Source organism: Lithobates pipiens, unplaced genomic scaffold (assembly GCF_037356315.1).
Source record: "Lithobates pipiens isolate NorthernLeopardFrog02 unplaced genomic scaffold, aLitPip1_a1.2 Scaffold_19, whole genome shotgun sequence".
NCBI classification, from domain to species: Eukaryota; Metazoa; Chordata; class Amphibia; order Anura; family Ranidae; genus Lithobates; species Lithobates pipiens.
Window position 1 is genome coordinate 328,512,445 of NW_027507764.1, and position 19,990 is coordinate 328,532,434.

The 19,990-nt window shown below is 46.3% G+C and overlaps 1 protein-coding gene across 2 annotated transcripts in view; it reads left to right on the forward strand.

The window, feature by feature from the left end:
- Positions 1–10,585: 10,585 nt before the first annotated feature.
- LOC143996785 (glutamate decarboxylase 1-like) overlaps positions 10,586–19,990 on the forward strand; it is a 126,983-nt gene continuing 117,578 nt past the window's right edge. For both annotated transcript variants that reach the window (XM_077492046.1, XM_077492047.1), the window contains exons 1-2: positions 10,586–10,662; positions 11,563–11,712. In XM_077492046.1, the coding sequence (XP_077348172.1) occupies positions 10,632–10,662; positions 11,563–11,712 (181 nt within the window). In that variant the 5' untranslated portion in view covers positions 10,586–10,631. The remainder of the gene's footprint in view (positions 10,663–11,562; positions 11,713–19,990) is intronic.

Below are 19,990 nucleotides of genomic sequence, written 5' to 3' on the forward strand. Positions count from 1 at the left end.
TACTTTAAATTTTTTTAATGTTTGACATTTCACTACTCACATCAGTAGCCTGACACATTTTAAGGTTCAAAGGGTTGAGGTGTTGGAGAATCAGCCAAATTCAGCTCCAGAAGCTTCTACCATTCTACCAGCCCCAGATAATAGAATGAGTACTCCTTCCATTACCACTGCACATGTTATTCCTGAGAACATCAAAAAAGACATTTTGGAGGGCAAAGATGTTAATTTGGCATCCCTATTAATAGCTGCCCATGATGTAGCTGATAATAGATTGTACGCTTGCGGTGATGTTTCAGTGGTAGTAAAGAAAGAGGATCATAGACTCAGTTGCAAGCTCTCCATCCTAGAGTTTGTCCTGGCTTTTAGTACTTAAGGAGGGAACTTAAGGAGGGAAGAGCTGGACCTTTACCTTTATACAGTGGTAGAGTTAGGTCAGAAGTATGGGGGATTGAATTTTTACGACTATCATCTTTCGTTTTCCACCAAGGCCACAGCATGTTTTGCTCAATACCAAGTCGTGACAGTGTGGAGTAATATAGACACAGAATTGTTTTGCCAGCATTTCGCTGGGCTTAGGTCACCAGTTTGCCTGACCTGCCAATCATCCACTCATGCCGTTTTCTGGTGCCTCAATTTGGAACTTCCCGCACTACCAGGTACGTCCAGGGCTTCAGGTATTTCACTCCCGACCCCAGTTCATCCTGCACCTTTTGACAAATTAGGCCGGCCCATTAACAATTTCAACCTTGGTACGTGCAACTATTGCTAGTATCGTCTTTTACATATCTGTACCGGTTGTTTCAGGGCTAACCCTAAGTCAGCCTGTTCACTGAGACCGAACAAGACCATGTGACTAAACCGCATTAACGTGCCTTTTTTACAGGCTTGTTTAGCCACCTATCCGTCACCATTGTTGAGCAAATGTTTGTTAGAAGGTTTCACAGACAGGTTCCACACTGGGTTTGTTTCTTTGCTACTAGGGATGAGCTTCGTGTTCGAGTCGAACATACGTTCGACTTGAACATCGGCTGTTCGCTCGTTCGGCAAATTCCGAACGTTATGGGCCGTTCGCGCCAAATTTGTGTGGCGCTCACGGCCCACAATGCACTGCGTCATCGCAGTGCATTGCTGGCTCATGATTGGCCAAGCATGCACTGTGACCCCATATGCTTGGCCAATCACAGCGCCAGCAGCGAGGAGAGCCATGATAGCTCAGGCTGTGTAGTACACACCCCACACTATATAAGGCCGCCAGCGCGGCGGCCTTGTGTAGTGTGTTGGCGTCTGAAGCAGTTAGTGGGTGTTCTGTGTACCTTCAACACAGTACACACCGATCGTTATCGGCCGATTTTCGATCTTGCTCTTCTGTAGTGGTTGTTGTCTGCTTGCCCTGACCGCAGTATACACCGCTATATTCACCTCACCTATATAGCTAGTGATCTATCTTTTATAATAGAGCTTGCAGTCAGTAGTGTTAGGAGCTTGTGCGTGCTGTCTGCGTGCTCTGTACCCAGTACACACCGCTATATCCACCTACATAGCTCTTCTCTATTTGAGCCCACTTGCCATCTTCAGGAGTTATTGGAAGTTGTGTGTGCCTCCAGCACAGCACAGTATACATCTGTATAAACCTCTTTATCTCTGGTGTTCTATAATAAAGGCATCTGCAGGAGTTAGTGGGTTTTTTGTGCCTCCAGCACAATATACACCTGTATCTACCCTTTATTGCTGTTCTCTAATAGAGCCATCTGCAGGGCTTAGTGGGTGTTGTGTGACTCAATTACAGTATACCCCTTTATCTCTGGTGTTCTATAATAAAGGCATCTGCAGGAGTTAGTGGGTGTTGTGTGCCTCCAGCACAATATACACTACCCAACTGCTGTTTTACCCAACTCCCTTCAGGCCATTACCATGTCTGGAAGGCCAGCAAGGAGAGGCAGACAGGCGTGAGCCGATAAAAGAGGGCAAGCAGGCTCTGTGTCTAGAGACAACAGTGCTGGTCGTGGACGCGGTGCATTGTCATCAGCACGTGGCCATGGGACATGCTTGTCCTTCTTTTCGGCAGCTGGACATGTTGAACCGCAACATGCCAACGACTTGGTAGAGTGGATGACCAAGCCCTCTTCATCCTCCTCATCCTCTCTCACCCAGTCTCAGGGTACTAGCAAAGCAGCTGCCAACGCATCGTTTTCCCTCCTCTCAATGTCATCATCAGTGACTCCTTCCCTAGACCCACCACGTCCTCCTGAGGAGTCTCCTGAACTCTTTGAGCAGAGTGTTGGGTACATGCTCCAGGAGGATGCCCAGTGTTTTGTAGGCTCTGATGATGACACTCAGCTAGAGGAAGGCAGTAGCGTGAGCGCAGAGAGAGGGGATGCTCAAGAAGGACAGCAATCTGGCAGTCATGTTCCACAAGCTGCAGCATACTGCCAGGTTTGCTACAGCGATGAAGAGGGAGGGGATGATGAGGGCACTGACTCCACGTGGGTGCCTGGTAGGAGAGAGGAGGAGGAGGAGGCACATGTCCAACGAGGCAGGATGCCCTCCGGGGGCCAGCTTAGGGGCAGCACACAGACTGAATCACACCGCAGAGCTCCGCCTGTGCAGGGCGCTGCCTCTGCGCGTTATTCTAAAAGTTCTTTGGTGTGGGCCTTTTTTGAGACGAGTGCATCAGATCGCACCGCTGCTATTTGCAACATATGTCTCAAGCGTATCTCGCGTGGCCAAAACATCAGCCGCTTGGGCACCACATGCTTGACCAGACATATGTTGACCTGCCATGCAGCTCGTTGGCAAGCGTACCTCAAAGACCCACACCAAAGAACAAAGCGGACCTCTCCTTGCTCCTCATCAGCTGGCATCTCCAACCCCACTAGACCTTCAGTCCTCTCTGAAACCTGCTCTGAGAGGAATGAAGGTGTAGAATTAGGTGTGTCACAGCCAAGTGCTTCCGGGCACTCTGCTAGCAGTACACCCACGTCCGATTATAGCAGGCAAATGTCTATGCCCCAGCTGCTGGACCAGCGAAAGAAGTTCACTCCCAGCCATCCACATGCCCAGCAGTTGAATGCTAGCTTGGCTAAATTGCTAGCACTTCAACTGCTGCCTTTTCAGTTGGTAGACTCGGCCCCCTTCCGTGAGTTTGTACAATGTGCGGTTCCTCAGTGGCAGGTCCCCAAACGCCACTTTTTCTCACAGAAGGCGATTCCGGCTCTCTACCGGCATGTGGAAGGCAATGTCCTTGCCTCGCTGGACAGGGTGGTCAGCGGTAAGGTGCATATTACCGCTGACTCATGATCCAGCAGGCATGGACAGGGACGTTACCTGTATTTCACGGCCCATTGGGTCACTCTTCTGGCAGCTGGGAAGGATGCAGGACAAGGTGCAGTAGTGTTGGAGGTTGTTCCGCCACCACGCCTCCAAAATGCTACTATTGGTTGTGACACACCTCTCTCCTCCACCCCTCCTCTTCTTCTTCCTCCATGGCCTCTTCCAGTGCTCTGTCCTCAGAACCAGCGGTGCTCCGTAGGCGTTCCAGGGGCTACGCAAGTACGCAGGCAAAACGATGCCATGCCGTGCTTGCGCTGGTTTGTTTGGGGGACAGGAGCCACACTGGGGCGGATGTTTTGTCAGCTCTGCAGGGGCAGGCCGAGAGGTGGTTGACGCCACGCCAGCTTAAGCCAGGAATGGTGGTTTGTGACAATGGCACCAACCTCCTCTCCGCCCTCCGACAGGGACAACTGACCCATGTGCCCTGTGTAGCTCACGTCCTTAACCTGGTGGTGCAGCGGTTCTTGGGCAGGTATCCCGGCTTACAGGATGTCCTGAAGCAGGCCAGGAAAGTCTGTGTGCATTTCCGCCGATCATTTAATGCCTGTGCTCGGCTGGCTGAGCTCCAAAAGGAGTTGAACCTGCCCAAGAACCGCCTTATATGTGACATGCCCACCAGGTGGAACTCAACGTTGGCCATGCTGCAGCGGCTGCACACAAAGCAGAGGGCCATCAATGAGTACCTGTGCGACTACGGCACCAGGACAGGGTCAGGGGAGCTTGGTTTTTTCTCACCACGGCAGTGGGGCATGATCAGGGATGCATGCACTGTCCTGTCACCATTTGAGGAGGCCACAAGGATGGTGAGCAGTGACAGTGCATACATCAGTGACACTGTATCTCTTGTCCACCTCTTGGAGCATACGCTGCGTGGAATAATGGACAGGGCACTTTAGGCAGAACAGAGGCAGGAAGAGGAGGAATTCCTTGCCTCTCAAGGCCCCCTTTATCCAGACAGTGTTCCTGCTGTGCCACCCATCACACAGGAAGAGGATGAGGAGGAGGAAGAGGAGGAGGAGGATGATTGTGTCAGCATGGAGGTGGAGGCTGGCACTCAGCATCAGCAGCAGCAGTCTTGTAGGGATGATTTACAGTCCCAAGAAACACATGGACTTGTACGTGGCTGGGAGGAGGTAGCTGCGGATCATGTTGCCCTTAGTGACCCAGAGGACTCCGGACCGAATGCCTCAGCTAACCTACGCTGCATGGCCTCCCTGATCCTGCAAAGCCTGCGAAAGGATCCTCGTATTCTTCGGATCAAGGAGAGGGACCATTACTGGCTGGCCCCTCTCCTTGATCCACGGTACAAGGGTAAGGTTGCCGACCTTATCTTGCCATCACAGAGGGAGCAGAGGATGAGACATCTCCGGGAGGCCTTGCAGAAAGGTCTGTGCAACGCGTTCCCAGAGACTGGGAGGTTACAAACTCCTGGTCCTGGACAACGTGTTGCTGAGGCATCGGTCAGAAGGAGCGGTGGAGAAGGTGGCTGTTTGACTGATGCTTTCAGACAATTTTTTAGTCCGCAGCCCCAAGGTATGATCGGTTCCAGCAACCATCGCCAGCGTCTGATTTACATGGTGCAGGAATACCTAGGGGCAAGGTCAGACTTGGACACCTTTCCCACCGAAAATCCTCTGGCTTACTGGGTCTTGAGGATGGATCACTGGCCAGAGCTTGCACAGTATGCAATTGAGCTACTGGCCTGTCCTGCATCCAGCGTTCTTTCGGAACGCACCTTCAGTGCTGCTGGAGTCTTTGTTACCGATCACAGGGTGCGCCTGTCCACCGAATCAGTTGATCGACTGACCTTCATCAAGATGAATCAGTCTTGGATCACCCACAGCTACCAAGCACCTGAAGCTGATGTAACCGAATAATTTTTTTTGAAATATCACATCCCTTCAAGACTGCCTATGCTGATGCTGAGTGACTGTCCTGTTGTGTTGATTGTCTATCCTCTTCCTCCTCCGCTGATATGTTGGAAGAACATTTCTGGTTCTGGGTGATGCCATCAGCCCAATTTTTCTGCCCCTGTTTAACAGGGGCATTTAATTACAATTTTTGATGCAATGCTTTGCAGCAGGGCTAATTCCTGCAATAAAACTAGAGTATATGGGAGAGGTTGCAGTGTGGTGGCACCAGCACCAGTGCCTAAGGCCCAATTTTTCTGCCCCTGTTTAACAGGGACATGTAATTACAATTCTTGATATAATATTTCACAGGAGGGCCCGTTCCTTTGCCCACCCAGAGTAACTGTGAGGACTTCTAGTGTTGTGGCACCAGCACCACAACCACCAAAGGTCAATTTTTCTATCACTGTTCAACAATGGCATGTAATTACAATTCTTGATATAATCGTTCACAGCAGGGCGCTCCAGCGCCCAGCAAGAGTCACTTTGAGGGCTTACAATGTTGTGGCAAAACCAACACCTTGTTTCGCCATTTCTGCAGAGCGTATAGGGCAGGCCCCTACTTTCAAACATCCAACTTACAAACATCTCCTACTTGCAAACGGAAGGAGACAACAGCAAGTGAGATTAAAAAAGATGTATGACAAAACAAATTATACAGGGGTGATAACCCTTCCCTATGTTTTCCAAAAAGCTTAAAAATTGTTTTTTTGACTGGAGCTACACTTTAAAAATGTACCAGTTGAAAATTACAAACAGATTCAACTTAACACAACAAACCTACACAGTCCCTGTCTTGTTTGCACCGCCTGTATACTGCTGTTCTGAGTATATAGGGCCTGGGGGCCACGCGCATTTCCTTTTTTTAATATGGGTACGGGGTTCCCCTTAATATGCGTACAAGACCCAAAGGGGCTGATAATGGGCAGGGAGGGCTACCCATGCCATTTTTCTCAGTGATTTTCAACCATATTGCAGGAACCAGGTATAACATTAAAACCGCAAGCAGTTTTCAATGATGTTATTTCTGTTTAATGTCATTTTGTGCAGGGACTGTTCTAAACACGGGAAACACGTGGTAAAATCAGTGCTCCCGCCAAAACGGCCATTTTAGGCATTGACCCATGTCCCCTGGGGCAGGAGCCAGGTCCCCAAACCCTTTTTAGGACAGTATCTTGCATATTAGCCGTTAAAATTAGCACTTTTAATTTCGAACGTTCGAGTCCCATAGACTTCAATGGGGTTCTAAAGTTCGTTCGAATTTGGGGTTCGTTCGAAAGTTCTGGTGCGAACCGAACCGGGGGGTGTTCGGCTCATCCCTATTTGCCACTAGGCACTTTTGAGTGTCAGAATCTGAGGTCATCTTCCACAGATGTGGAGGCAGTGGATTTGTTGCTTCAGTTTGAACTCGAGAAGGGCTTTGTCATCGGTCCTTTTTCCAATTTAACTTCTGCATACACTGCAGGTTCATCAATGGTGTAGAGAATATAGCGGCGGATGCACTGTCCCGTTTTCAACTACCCACTGTTTTTCTGGCAGGTCCCAGATGCTCGCACCATGCCATCCCCTCATTAATGATGAACTAGATACCCATTGTGCTGATGCGGCAGCCATGATTGACAAATCATTGTCTGTGAACACCAGAAAGGCTTATGTCACAGCCTGGAATGTTTTCCAGGACTTCCAGTCACGGTATCCTAGGGTTGATGGCTACAGCATTCAGTATCTACTGGCTTTCACTGCCTTCTGCCACTCTCAGCTTAAACTGGTCCACAGCACCATCAGCACTTATATGATGGGTATACAGCACTTTTTGTCTTTACAGGACCCCAATATGCTGTCTAGTTTTTCAGCACACTCCATTAAGGCTATCCTTAAAGGGATTCAGAAGAGTAGCCCTCCTACTGTGGTTAGCAGACTTCCCATCACGGGACACATATTTTGGGACATGTCCGATATACTCACCCGGTCTCCTTTTGGGTTGCTACCTAGCTTGGTTCTTAAGGCAATCATGTATCTGGCCTTTTATGGTTTGCTGAGGCCTGGGTAGTTTACACGTATTGGGACAGGGTCCTGTATACTTTTGGCCAATCAGCTAATCAGGTATCCCAACCACTACCTATTGCGTCTGCATGCTTGCAAGACACAGCAAATGGGAGTCGGCACTGACATCAGATTCTTCGAGATCAGTAATTCTTGGTGCTCGGTTTTGGACTTAGACCAACTCGTGAGGGCAACAATGAACGAATAAGCCCAGGGATAGTCCACTGTTGCCTTTCCCCAGTGCTCCCCTCTCTACAGCTCAGTTCATGCAACATTGCCACACCCTACTGTCTAATTTGGGTTTGGACCCCAAAGCATATTCTGGCCATTGTTTCAGAATAGGAGCAGCTTCTGCTGCTTCTCGTCAAGGGGTCCCTGTTCAGATGATTAAAAATTAGGTAGGTGGAATTCATCATGCTTCTCCAGATACATCCCGAATCCACTGGTTGAGTTGTCACAAGCTTTTGCTAATTTGACTGATTAAATGTTACATTCAGTTTTCAATAAATCTGTTGATAGCTTAATCCTACTGTCTTTATTTTGACCACATGACCACGGCACATACCAGGTCAATTCTTCGTTTCTCCTTCCTTTTCTAAAACAATCCATAAGAAGACTCCAAAATTCTACTGGTGTATAGCCAGCTTAAAATCCAAACCGTACATTTTAGTTAGAGTGGAAAAATTTTATACCATCTGTCAAAATTTTATTGCTAACTATGCCCCTCTTGGGTAGCTTCATCTTTTCCATTTTTTCTAGAGACCGTTGTCACCAGGATGAAAAATTAAATCTAAATCTTATGCCGCGTACACACGTCCGTTTTTTCGGACGGAGTTCCGACTGAGATCTGCTGAAAATGTCATGCGTACACAAGATCACACCAAAGTCCGACCGTTAAGAATGCAGTGATGTAGAGGATGTATGACGGAACTATAAAAAGTTCAATAGCCAGTAGCCAATAGCCTACGTACTTGCTTCAGTGCATGCATTGTTTTAGGTCCGTCGGAACAGCATACAGGGAGCGGTTTTCCCTATAGGAATTGGTTCCGTTGGAAAGATTTAAAACATGTTCTATTTCTAGGTCCGTCAGAATTTTTGTAAAAAAAAGTCAGATGAGGCTCACACATGAACAGAATATCCGATGAAAAGATTCCGTCTGACTTTTTCTGCCGGAAAGTCTGACCGCGTGTACATAGCATTAGAGTCACTAGAATAGGAGGTGATGGTAAGTTTCTCAGTGGAGAAAATTGTTCTAGTGACAGTGGTCTACAAAGTGAATTCACCTCACTTTGGGAGAATTTCTTTAGGCTGGGTTCACACTTATGCAAATTGGATGCGGGTTTCCCCCTTATCCAATTCACATGACAGGAGACTGTGACCGGCTCTCAATGGAGCTGATTCACACATCTCCGGGGATGTGTTGCACAAGAGTCCTATGCATCTTTGGCTCAGTTTCAGGTCTGAATTCAAGCAAAAATGTGAGCCTGGTTCATCCCTGAAATTTACAACAGGGATACACTTTACAGTGGTTCTAAAGGCTCAATATTTTTTACCTTCATGCATTATAATGCATGAAGGTAAACAACCTTCTCTGTGCAGCATCCCCCCAGCCCGCCTAATACTTACTTGAGCCCCAAAGCGATTCAGCAATGTGTACAACATTGGCACCTGCTCCTGTCAATCACAGCCAGTGAGCCAATGAGGAAAGTGAGAGGGCGGGGCCAAGCTGCATCTCTGCGTGTGAATAGGCACACGCAGCATTGGCTCAGGAGTGTGCAAGCTGCTTGCACTGGGGGCAGGAGGAAAGGGCCTGGAGTGCCGATGGGGGACCCGAGAAGCGGAGGATCTGGGATGCTCTGTGCAAAACCACTGCATAAAGCAGGTAAGTATGACGTGTTTGTTATTTTTTTTTTTTTTTTAAACAACAAGCCTTTAATATCACTCTACATTTCTGGTGTGCATCTAGGATGGATGCACAAAGGGGGATCTCCTGAACAGCACACAGACAGCAATACGTAATCCAGCAGGGGTTCTAACTCTTCCTTACTCTATCGAACTAAGTAGAAATGCTTATCTATTAATAAAATTTAAGCCTTTTATGACCATTTTTATTTTTTATTTTTGTTATTTTTTTTAAGCTTAGACGCCCAGGATGTTTAGCAGTGTTGATATGCATTAATGGATTTGACAATAAAGCCCCATACACAATATCAGTTTTTCTGCTGAGTTTTTCCTTCAGATTTACCAAAACCATATAATATGAGGTCAAACCTTAGGAGTTTCAATTTGTATGCAATCAGGTAGGCCCTTGTACTACATGGTTTTGGTAAATCTGAAGGAAAAACTCAGCAGAAAATCTGATAGTGTGTATGGGGCATAACTCTATGGCCTCATTCCCATGGCCAAATTGGCTGTGGTGCACCAAGTTTCTTGTGAAAAACTGCACCTGGGTATCCAGTTGTGTGAAGACAGCTGCCTGTACAAAGCAATTACAGACTGACAATGGCCACAGATGTCCGCCTGTGTTTGGCTGTACTTGTACAGCTATGGTTGCCACCTCATCCCTTTAAACCTGAACACATATTAATTACACAGGTTCTGTGGCTGATTAAGGTGGAAACTCACTTGGTGCCTTATCTGCATTTAATTAGCCTCAGAACCTATGTAATTCAAAGGTGTTCGGGTTTAAAGGGATGAGGTGGCAACTCTATGCACAGTCAGAAATTACCTGCTATTCCAGGGGGTGATCATCTGTCCCTAACCGCTGGTAATTGTGCTATTGCTTCCAAACACCAGTGCACAACTACAGACAGCTGAACCCACTGTTAGCCACTGTTAAATGTCCACACATATCTTTGCTCCTGTATGCTGTTTTTCTCTAGATACTTGCTACACTATGTTTATGTGGCTGTGCGAATGGCGCTTCTGATGGACAGCAATCTGTGAACTAAGAACACCTGCAGCTGCACAATCCTGTTTGCTGCAAAATTAGTTTTCAATTTTCACAGCAATGGGCATTTATATATATGAGGATTTACAAAGTTGTTTTGAGGTCACAAAAAAGGAGCAGAGCAAATATAGAACTATTATTTTTGCTGTAATCAATCATATTGAATTTTCCTGGAAAGTTTAAAGTTGCTGTGAATTAACAGCTGCAACCTTAACACTTTTCTGCTCCAGGTAAGAACAAGAATTAACAAGAAACTAAAATGTGTGCTACTAATTGTTAGACTGTCACACCCTCCGCAAAGAGTACAAAAGGTACCATTCTGCCTTATGATCAGTTTTGTTGTGTTGTAGGTGGACAGGTGAAGGTGCAGGCTTTCTGGCTGTGGTGTCTGTGCGGAAATGGATTTTAAGGCTGTTATCAGTGATCAATGTAAGACTTATTTTTCTTTTCTATTTCTGATAACGTTGCAGCTATGTAATAAGATCCCAATAATAGTCAACCTGTTTTAAAATCCTGACATGCTACAGATTGAAATGTACTGTGGTTGTTTTGCTTACTTGAACGTACATCCTGCTATTGATTTAAAATCTTGTATGATGCTGTTGCAATATAAACAATTGTCTCCAGCTCTTGGACATATGAATGTTGGGAAATAATAGAATGGGGAGAAAACGGGGAAGGAATTTATTATTTTTTTGTCTAGCAAATTGGATCATGCTTTGCTGGAGCTTTTTGCCTTCTTCTGGATCAACTGTGGGTATAGGATTGTGTATACAGAATTGTATGTGTGGGGTGTTTTTTACCAGATGGACTTATCTTATTTCTTTTTTGGGTCTGTCTACACATAGTGAGGAACGCATTGTATCCAAAATACAGGGCATATAAAATGTAAAGTGTATGCATCCTTTCATTGCACAAAGTGAAAATAAAGACCCATTTAGGACAAATAGCTGGTCAAAAGCTGACCAAAGTAAAATGCTAGTTTGTGTACCTGACCAGCCCCTCCTATACAGGCACATGCAGAATGCGATGATTCATGAGACTTGTAGTTTCTTATTAGCTTAGTAAACTACAGTCCCAGATGACCTTGCTAGAAAACAGAAAGGTAGGCTATGAGTGCATTTTTTATTTTTAAACTATTAAGAAAATTAGATACCCCCCACCACCCCCCGTGTTTTGGATATAATTAAAGGGGGGGGGGGGGAAATGTCATCTATGTCGGGCATGATATCTGAAGGGACTAAATTTTAGTGTTGAAGGTGAATTTATGCTTTAGTAAACTTAACAATGGCCCCTAATTTCCTTAATTCTAAATGCGTTCCTTAACAGATAAATCTCTCAAGATAAGCAAAAATGAAGAGAATTCTCAAGACAGCAAATGTCTGAGGGATACATTTCTTGGTAATCTGGAAACTGGAGATAAATTGGATAAAAATCACTCTGGGCAACATAATGACTTTTCAAATGTATTTGCTTCAGGTAAGTAGCTATCTGTAAGATCAATCCAATATTGTACATATCATACTGCCCAGACATGAATACCACTATTGGCTTTGACACCTGGTGTTTCCAGATCTGAAGGGCCATAATGAACTTGATGAATACAGTTGACAAACAGCAAAGTTAAAGCTGTCACAAGAGATAAAATGTTTGGAGTGCTGCCATGCAGGAAAGGCTCTGGCAAAGGATATGGGATCCTTGTCAGACACAGAAAGATCTTAAGTTCTTTATGTCCTTACAATTATTCCTAAAGTAACTAAATAACCCAGTATTTTTAGAACATCCAGGAAAAAGCTAACTGCTTTTTATATAACACAGAACTTTTCATGCTGCAAAAGCTACTTTTGGGAAGAGAGTATCTTCACTTTGTGCCATGTGTGAAATGACTCATGTTGATACATATGCTATGGAGATGCCATAAACTACTCAGTTCATGAAGGGCAGGACAGTGGTAAAATGAGTGTCTGTCTGTCTGTGGGCAACGGTAAAAGCATAAAGGAGGTTCTTTGCAAGCTTAGGGCTGCATTTCTAAAACTGGAGTTGGAGATTTGTTAAGGATCAATGGTGTTCGCAATGCTGAGAAATGCAGGCAGACCCTTATCCACCATGTTGTACCATCAGGAAATGGGGGTCCCAATTTTTTTTCTGCAGCAGGACAATGGGGGTTATTTACTAAAGGCAAATCCACTTTGCACTGCAAGTGCACTTGAAAGTAACGTCGCTGTAGATCCGAGGGGGACATGCAAGGAAAAAAAAAACCAAAAAAAAAAAAACGCATTTTAGCTTGCACATGATTAGATGATGAAATCAGCAGAGCTTCCACTCATTTCAGATCTACCCCTTAGATTTAGAGCGACTGCACTTTCAAGTGCACTTGCAGTGCAAACTGGATTTGCCTTTCGTAAATAACCCCCAATGACCACAAACATGCATGTCATTAACTATCTTCAGCCTAAAGAACAAGGAGTCCTGGAAGTGGTTTGGCTTCCACAGAGCCCTGATCTCAACATCAAGTCTGTCTGGGATTACATAAGAACGAAAGACAGAAGGATTTTTAAACAGTTGGGCAATGTTATGCTAACATCCACATAGCCCTAATTATATACGCGCTTGTGTAATGCCAGTATGTGGAAGTTGGATAAAATCTTAAATCTACCTTGTTTCATTTTGGGTGGGGGGCTCTTTCAGCTTAATCTGAGTTAATAATTCTAGGTCTTGTTTGAATATATATCTCTAAACAGTCATTTCACTGTTGAGTTTAAAAATTACCCCAGTGAAGTGGTTTTGAAGGTGATCTACCAATGAAATGTTCACAAACAGCAAAATTATTTCCAGTGTTTTTAATTGCAGAACCATGTTTAGCTATAAGAAATGGCAATATGTTCCTCCCTCCTAGCACAGGAAACGCATGATCCAAATTATAAAAGTACAACACATGCAATAGTACCTCAGTATTTGTTTCCTCCAGCCAGACAGGCACTCCAAACAATGTTAATTTGTTTTTGTCCAGCCTTCTTGCTAGGTGGCAGGGGCCTCCTGGCGTCCATACCCAGTCTAACGGGGGCAATACTCCTGGGGTATGAGTCAGCTTGGGCCACCCAAAGACCTGGAAAAGTGGTCAGGGGTGAAGGTATGGGACCCCCTCTCCCACTTTGTGGTTGTAGCCTTAGTGAGGTACCTGTTAGGAGTGGAGGAGGTGGCCCAGTGGGGTTCATCTGGAAGCACAGCAGGATGTTCTCCTGGTGGAGGCGTGGCCTGCAATGTATAGGTCTTAAGGTAAGATAATAGGGGGGACGCTGTTCCTTTCCTTTTCTTATCCTGCTGTGGTGGGGGCACAGGGGGCTTTTTTTCAAGAACCTATTTTGTTTATGCTTATAGTGGACAGGTGTCGCACATACTAGCATAGGCTCTGGTGGTGGGTACCTTAAAGATTCTTAGATTAGAATTATGTTATCCACTGGGTGTTTTGAAAATTGCTATTTACTTCAGTGGAAGTAATGTGCTGTCGTCTGATTCATTGCAGGACAAAGCCCACGAGCCCAAAGATAGCAAAACAGGCGCCAAGAAAAAGGTGCCAAATGTGCACCAAGAAAATTCTGGTTGGAAGAAAAGTGCATGTCGGGACTGTATAGATAAACTCATCAAGGGAGGGATAGGACCTGTCCTCAAGGGTTTTATGTCCGGCACCAGTACCAGGCCAATAGTCCTGGCCGAGGCATGGGCAGCCCACCAGCAAGGGAGTACTGGAAGATTTATTTTTCCTTCAGAGTAAATGGAGGAGTTAAAGGCTATATACAACACCCTGCAGCTGAAAGAACCATAAAACCAGGAGTTGTCTTTACATGACCTTTTTTATATACGGGCCTTCAGACTAAGCAGACCAGAACCTTTCTGGTGCATACGTCCCTAAAAGAGACAGTACTTCAGGAATGGAAGAATCTGGAGAAGAGTCTTCTTCCTTAAGAATTTGAAGAGTCGGTTTCCCCTTCAAGGAGGATACAAAATTGTGGGAAAAGTGTCCCAGACTAGACTCTTCCCTATCTAAAGTTTTTCAAATGGTTCAGAGCTCTCCTTTGAGGATACAGGCACCCTAAAGGAGCCAATGGATAGAAAAGTGGAAGGGTATTTAAAGAAGGTGTAGGAAGCCTGCTCTGCTAACTTTAAACCAGCCGTAGCCACTACATGCGTAGCTCGTATGCTTGATTTGTGGCTAAAACAGTTCCGCACTCTTCTGGAGTCAGACACTCCCAGTGAAGAGATTTTTGGATGCTTTGCCAACTTTAAATAAGGCAGTAGCCTATATAGCAGATGTATCCAGAGTCTGTAAAGTTCTCGGCCAGGTCTACAGCATTAATTAATGAAGCCAGGAGGGCTGAGAGCTGCGTTCCCTCCCCTTTTCTGGAGATTTGCTCTTTGGTAAAGGGCTAGAATCTGTTCTAGAGAGGTCAGCTGATAAAAAGGGGTTTTCTCCCCCCCCCCCCCCCCCCCCCAAAAAAAGTCAGAAGGGAACCATCAGGGGGACAGACTGCAGCTAACAAGGGTTTTGCAGCTACTCAAGACCAGTAAAGAAGGTGGCAGTACATGAGGGGAAGGGGCAGAGATAGCTCCCTTTTCAAACCCTCCCAACCTAAAGACCCTTCGCTGTGACTTAGTCGGCCATGTGGAGGGGAATGTCGGGGTCATTCCTCCCACAGTAGCAAGCCATTTCCAGCAGCAGCTTTTTCCAAAGCGTCTTTCAGGACAGCAACCCGGGAGAGACCATGGCTCCACCTCCCACAGGAAACACCTCCATCAGAGCTTTTTTAGGGGAAGTCTCCACGCAGCCTCCTCAGTTTTCTTGTGGTTCCTCCAACCTGGAGGAACAACTCTGGTGGGAGCCATGATCTCCGGGGTAGTCCTGGAGGTCATAAGGTCTCTCGCCTGAATTTTTCTTTTTTCAGGAGCTGGTCCTCCCATTTGCCTCCCGGTGTGGACGGTTACATGGGCTCTCTATTCCCCTTCTGTGCTCGGGGAGAGCCAGCACGCCGGGGGTTTTCTGTCCCCTCGTCAGAGTGGCGGCTGCATTTATTTGAATCTCCCGTGTGCAGCACATGCTGCATCGTGGGAGAGCGGTCACTCGTCTCAGGCTGCCGAGAGGGCTCGGCCACGTCCTTCGGAAGTGGGGGCGGGACTTCCGGCGGAGTTGTACGTCGTTTCCTGGCGTTGGAACGCAGGAGGAGAGAGGAGGACCAACTGGCGCCTTATTTCCAGTTCCGGTCGGGCACAGCGGCGTTTTTGAATCCGGGACCAGAGCGGTGCTCTGATGCTCTGGATCCAATGCTCCTGTGTTGGGGGGGGGGGGGTTGTTTACCCTTTCTTCCCCCCCCCCCTCACTCCACGCACCCCCTCCTCCTCCCTTTCCCTCTCATGCTATGTGTTGCAATGGTGGAAGTTCTGGGGGTGTCGGCTTGCTAGGGCACTGGGGAATGGTTCGTTTCTCCCTTAGTTGCATCTGGGTGATTTTTGCATTTTTTTATTTTTTTTTTTGCTTGCAAAAAAAAAAAAAAAAACAGCTTGGGGTTTGTTTTCTTGTCTTTCTGTCTGGCGAAGAGCTCTGCCCAACCTGTTAAGAGAAGATGTCCTGTCTGCAAGGAAAAACTTAGCGAAACCTGGGCCAAGACGCTTTGTGCGACTTGTATCGCAAGCCTAGTCAGGGAAGAGTCCCCGTCATTGTGTGGTGACTTGGTATCGAGTATTATAGTATTAAGGATGAGCTTAAAGCGACCTTTCAGGCTTTCAGATCTAAGCTGTTAGAGGAGCCTGGAATATCGGGGAGTCTAGAGCCCAGCAGTCTCCCCTGGAACTGGGAGGTTCTCAGTTGCTGACGGGGGGGGAGGTTTGTCCCAGGACACCTCCACAGGATTCCTTTTCACTGGCCCTAGAGGAGTCAGACTCGGAGGAGGAAGAAGAGGAAGCAGGAAAGTATGCTGGAGGAGAAGGTAATGAGCTTCATCCCCCAACTCTAAGAAAAGGGGGGGGTCTTCTCACTTTTTTTTAATCCAAAAAAAAAAAAAAAAGCCATCAGGAAAAAATTCTGACTCATTTTAAACCTAAAGCAAGTGAACATGTTTGTAAAGTACAAATGAGTCAAAAATTGAGTCAATATACACCACCAGAGATTTGTCAACCTCTGGGGGTCTTCATGGTCTCATTAGACCTAAGAAACGCCTATCTTCATGTCCCCATTCGCAAGGAGTCCAAGCAATATCTCAGGTTTGCAGTGAAGATGAAGAATAGGTTCAAGACCCTCTATTTTCAGTTCAATGCTCTACCTTCGGATTGGTGTTAGCACCACACATCACAAAGATTCTGCCAGAAGCTCTGTGGACCCTGAGATTGTACAGGTTTCAAATAATTCCCTACCTGAACACCCTGCTGATCTTTGCAATTTCTGCAGATGAATTGAAACAGAACCTGAGCAGAACTATCAGACACCTTCAGCAGCTGGGATGGCTGGTAAATCAGGAGAAGTCAGTTAGAACCTAATCAAAGTATAGTATTCCTAGGATTAATAGACTCTACTACATTCAAAAATTTTCTGACCAAAGAAAGTGGCTACAGAGACCTCATTTCAATTCGAGATATGAGGGTCCTTTGTTTTGACATCCGCCACCCCAGGAGTCCAGTGGGCCCAGTTCCATACTCAAGCACTTCAGGCGTTCATGCTTTCTCTCTGGGATGGAAGGAATCTCTTCAGAGGCAAACTGATTCCACAGGAAGTAAAACTCTCAATCAAGTGGTGGTTGATCTCTGCAGGTTGACTTTGGTCCCAACACAACCCTCTGACGGTTACCACGGCTGCCAATGGTCAGGGGTGGGAAGCCCACTCAGGTTCACAGATGGCCCAAGGGGTCTGGAGCCAGCAGGAAGCCACCCTCTCCTCCAATACAAGGGAGCTGAGAGCAATTCTAAAGGCTCTAGTAACCTTTGGTCTGACTGAGGGGAAGACACGTGCAGATCCTTTTGGGCAATATTGCTACCGTAAGCTACATCAATAAGCAGGGAGGTATGAGAGTGGCAGGCCTTATGAGGATAGCAGATGAAATCCTTCAATGGGCGGAGGCAAATTTTCTATCCATGTCTTCAATTCACTTAAAAGGGGAATTAAACACTCTGGCAGATGTCCTAAGCAGGGTGGTTCTGTCTCAGACAGAATGGTGCTTTGAATCGAACAGTGTTTGAAAAGAATGCAGAAGCGGGGAGTATCGCACACCTTTTTTCTACAAGGCAGAACAAGCAGGTGGAGCAATTTTTCTCCCTCCAGAGAAACCGTCTCAGTCTGGGCCTAGATGCCCTATCCCATACTTTAAGAAGCAAGCCTGGTGTATATGTTTCCACCTTTTTTGCCCTCATTCCAAAGATCATCCAGAAGATTAGAGTGTCGAGCAGACCCGGACTGGGACAAAAAATAGGGGGTTTATTTTCGGTAGACAGGGGACACTGATATAATGGGGACAGCCCTGTAAAGTGGCACTGTAATAATTACAATGCCCCTTTACAGGTAGGCCCCTTTTATATTACAGTGCCCCTGCAATTACCCCCCCTTTTCACAGTGCCCCCTTTTACTCTCTGCTCACTGTGCAGTTCTCCAGCTCCTCCTGCCCCCTTACATCAGTCCACACAGACCTCCCCTTACATCAGGGCCCCTTACATCAGATTCCGCACAGACCTCCCCTTACTTCAGAGCCCCTTACATCAGAGTCCACACAGACCCACCCTTACTTTAGAGCCCCCTTACATCAGAGCCTGCACAGACCCCCCTTATATCAGAGTCCGCACAGACCTCCACCCTTATATCAGAGCCACCTTATATCAGAGTATGTACAGACCTCCCCTTATATCAGAGCCCCCTTATATCAAAGTCCCCACACCCCCCCCTTATATCAGAGTCCGCACAGACCCCCCTTATATCAAAGCCCCTTTACATCAGAGTCCACACAGACCCCTCTAACAGAGTCCCCTTACATCAGAGTCCGTACAGATCCCCCTTAGAGTCTGCAGAATTTCCACTTACTGTAAGGTTGAGCTCTGTGGACTCCAATGTAAAGGGGAACCCTTATTTGGGCTGGGTTCACATTTCTGCAATCCGAGAACCCTGTGAATCCACTGCGGGTTCCCGCATCACACCCAGCTTGCACGCAAGTTCACACTGCCATATGCGAACTGCTGGAGCGTGTCATACTACATTAACGACGCTCCCATTTCAGCTCGCCTATTGCACTGCAAACTGACAGTTCAGACATGAATCGGATCGCATGGATGTGAACACACATGTGATCTGATTCTGGTGTGGACCAAAAAGTGTCCTGTGCGTGTTTGGTCTGAATACAGTGCGATTTCAGCCATACTATTTGCATGGCTGAAATCGCATTGCATGGACATTGCATGTGATATTGCACAGTGCACTAGTGTGAACCGTGCCTTAAGGGGGATCTTATGTAAAGTGGTGTTCTGAGGACCCTGATTTAAGGCAGGTTCACACTAGTGTGCTATGCGATATCGCATGTGATTTGCATTGCAGTGCAAATCACATGCAATGTCTGTGCAATGCGATTTCAGTCATGCAGATAATATGGCTGATATCGAAATGCATTCAGACCAAACATGAATAGGACACTTTTTTTTTTTTTTTTTTTTTTTTTTTTTTTGGTCTGCATCAGAATCTGATTGCATGGGTGTTCACACCTATGCGATCCGATTCATGTTCCAAACTGACAGTTGTGCGATATGCGAGCTGAAATGGGGGCGTTGTTAATGTAGTATGACACTCCGCAATCAAGCAATAATACAAAACAGCCAATAAGTTCCTAGAGAATGCCTCTCAAATTTTTGCCCACAATAAGCCAACTTTCAGCATTACCCCATGACTTCCCAGCAGCTACTGAAAGCCTCTCTCCTATTTGTGAGTCCTCCTGTCTTTAATAGGCTGGTTTAGGGGTGAGTACCTGCCCTCCCAAATTAACCCCTTATTAGCCCTGTTCCAGGCTAACTCTCTATAACTGCTGTAAGCATCTAATTCTTTTTGTGACAGTGCCCCACAGAGATTATTTATTAATGCCATTAATATCAGGATGTGATATTAAGCAGACCCCAATCTAACATGTTGGGAGACATTCTCTAACCACTGAACGATTTCTGTGAGCACTAGAGATAAGCAAACCTGTCAGGATTCACTTTTAGCCAGGTTTAAGTGAACTCAGTGGGAAGTCGGCAAAACCCAGAGCTTAGTGTCAAACCCCAGTGACGTCTATAGGAAGAGAAAATACCTGTTTTCTTTCTGGCCTGTTTTAAGATGTTGTTGAAAAAGACATGGGTAGCTGGGCACTGAAATGAAGCAGCATGTACCAATGGAAAACTAACAAAAAAAAATTCTCTCAGCAGAGAGCAGTTTTTTCATGTGGCACAAATGGCAACATTAGAAATACACACATTCTTTAAACAAGATGCCTTGGGGGCCTGGGGGGTATTAAATTACTACAGAATTCACACTGGGAGGCAGGATAGAGGGTGATCTTACTCACCCCAGGAATGCAGGCTCAGGCACAGGCTGTCTGCTTCCTTCACATATCCCTGAGTGTGTGGGCGTGGCAGACACAGAACTAGAAGGGCAGGAAGAGGAGGAGCTATTTGAGTGGAGAGCGGAGGCTGAGCTGTGTGTGAGAGATGCACAGCTCAGCCCAATGCTCCGGAGAAGACACATGCACGGCCACCTCATAGC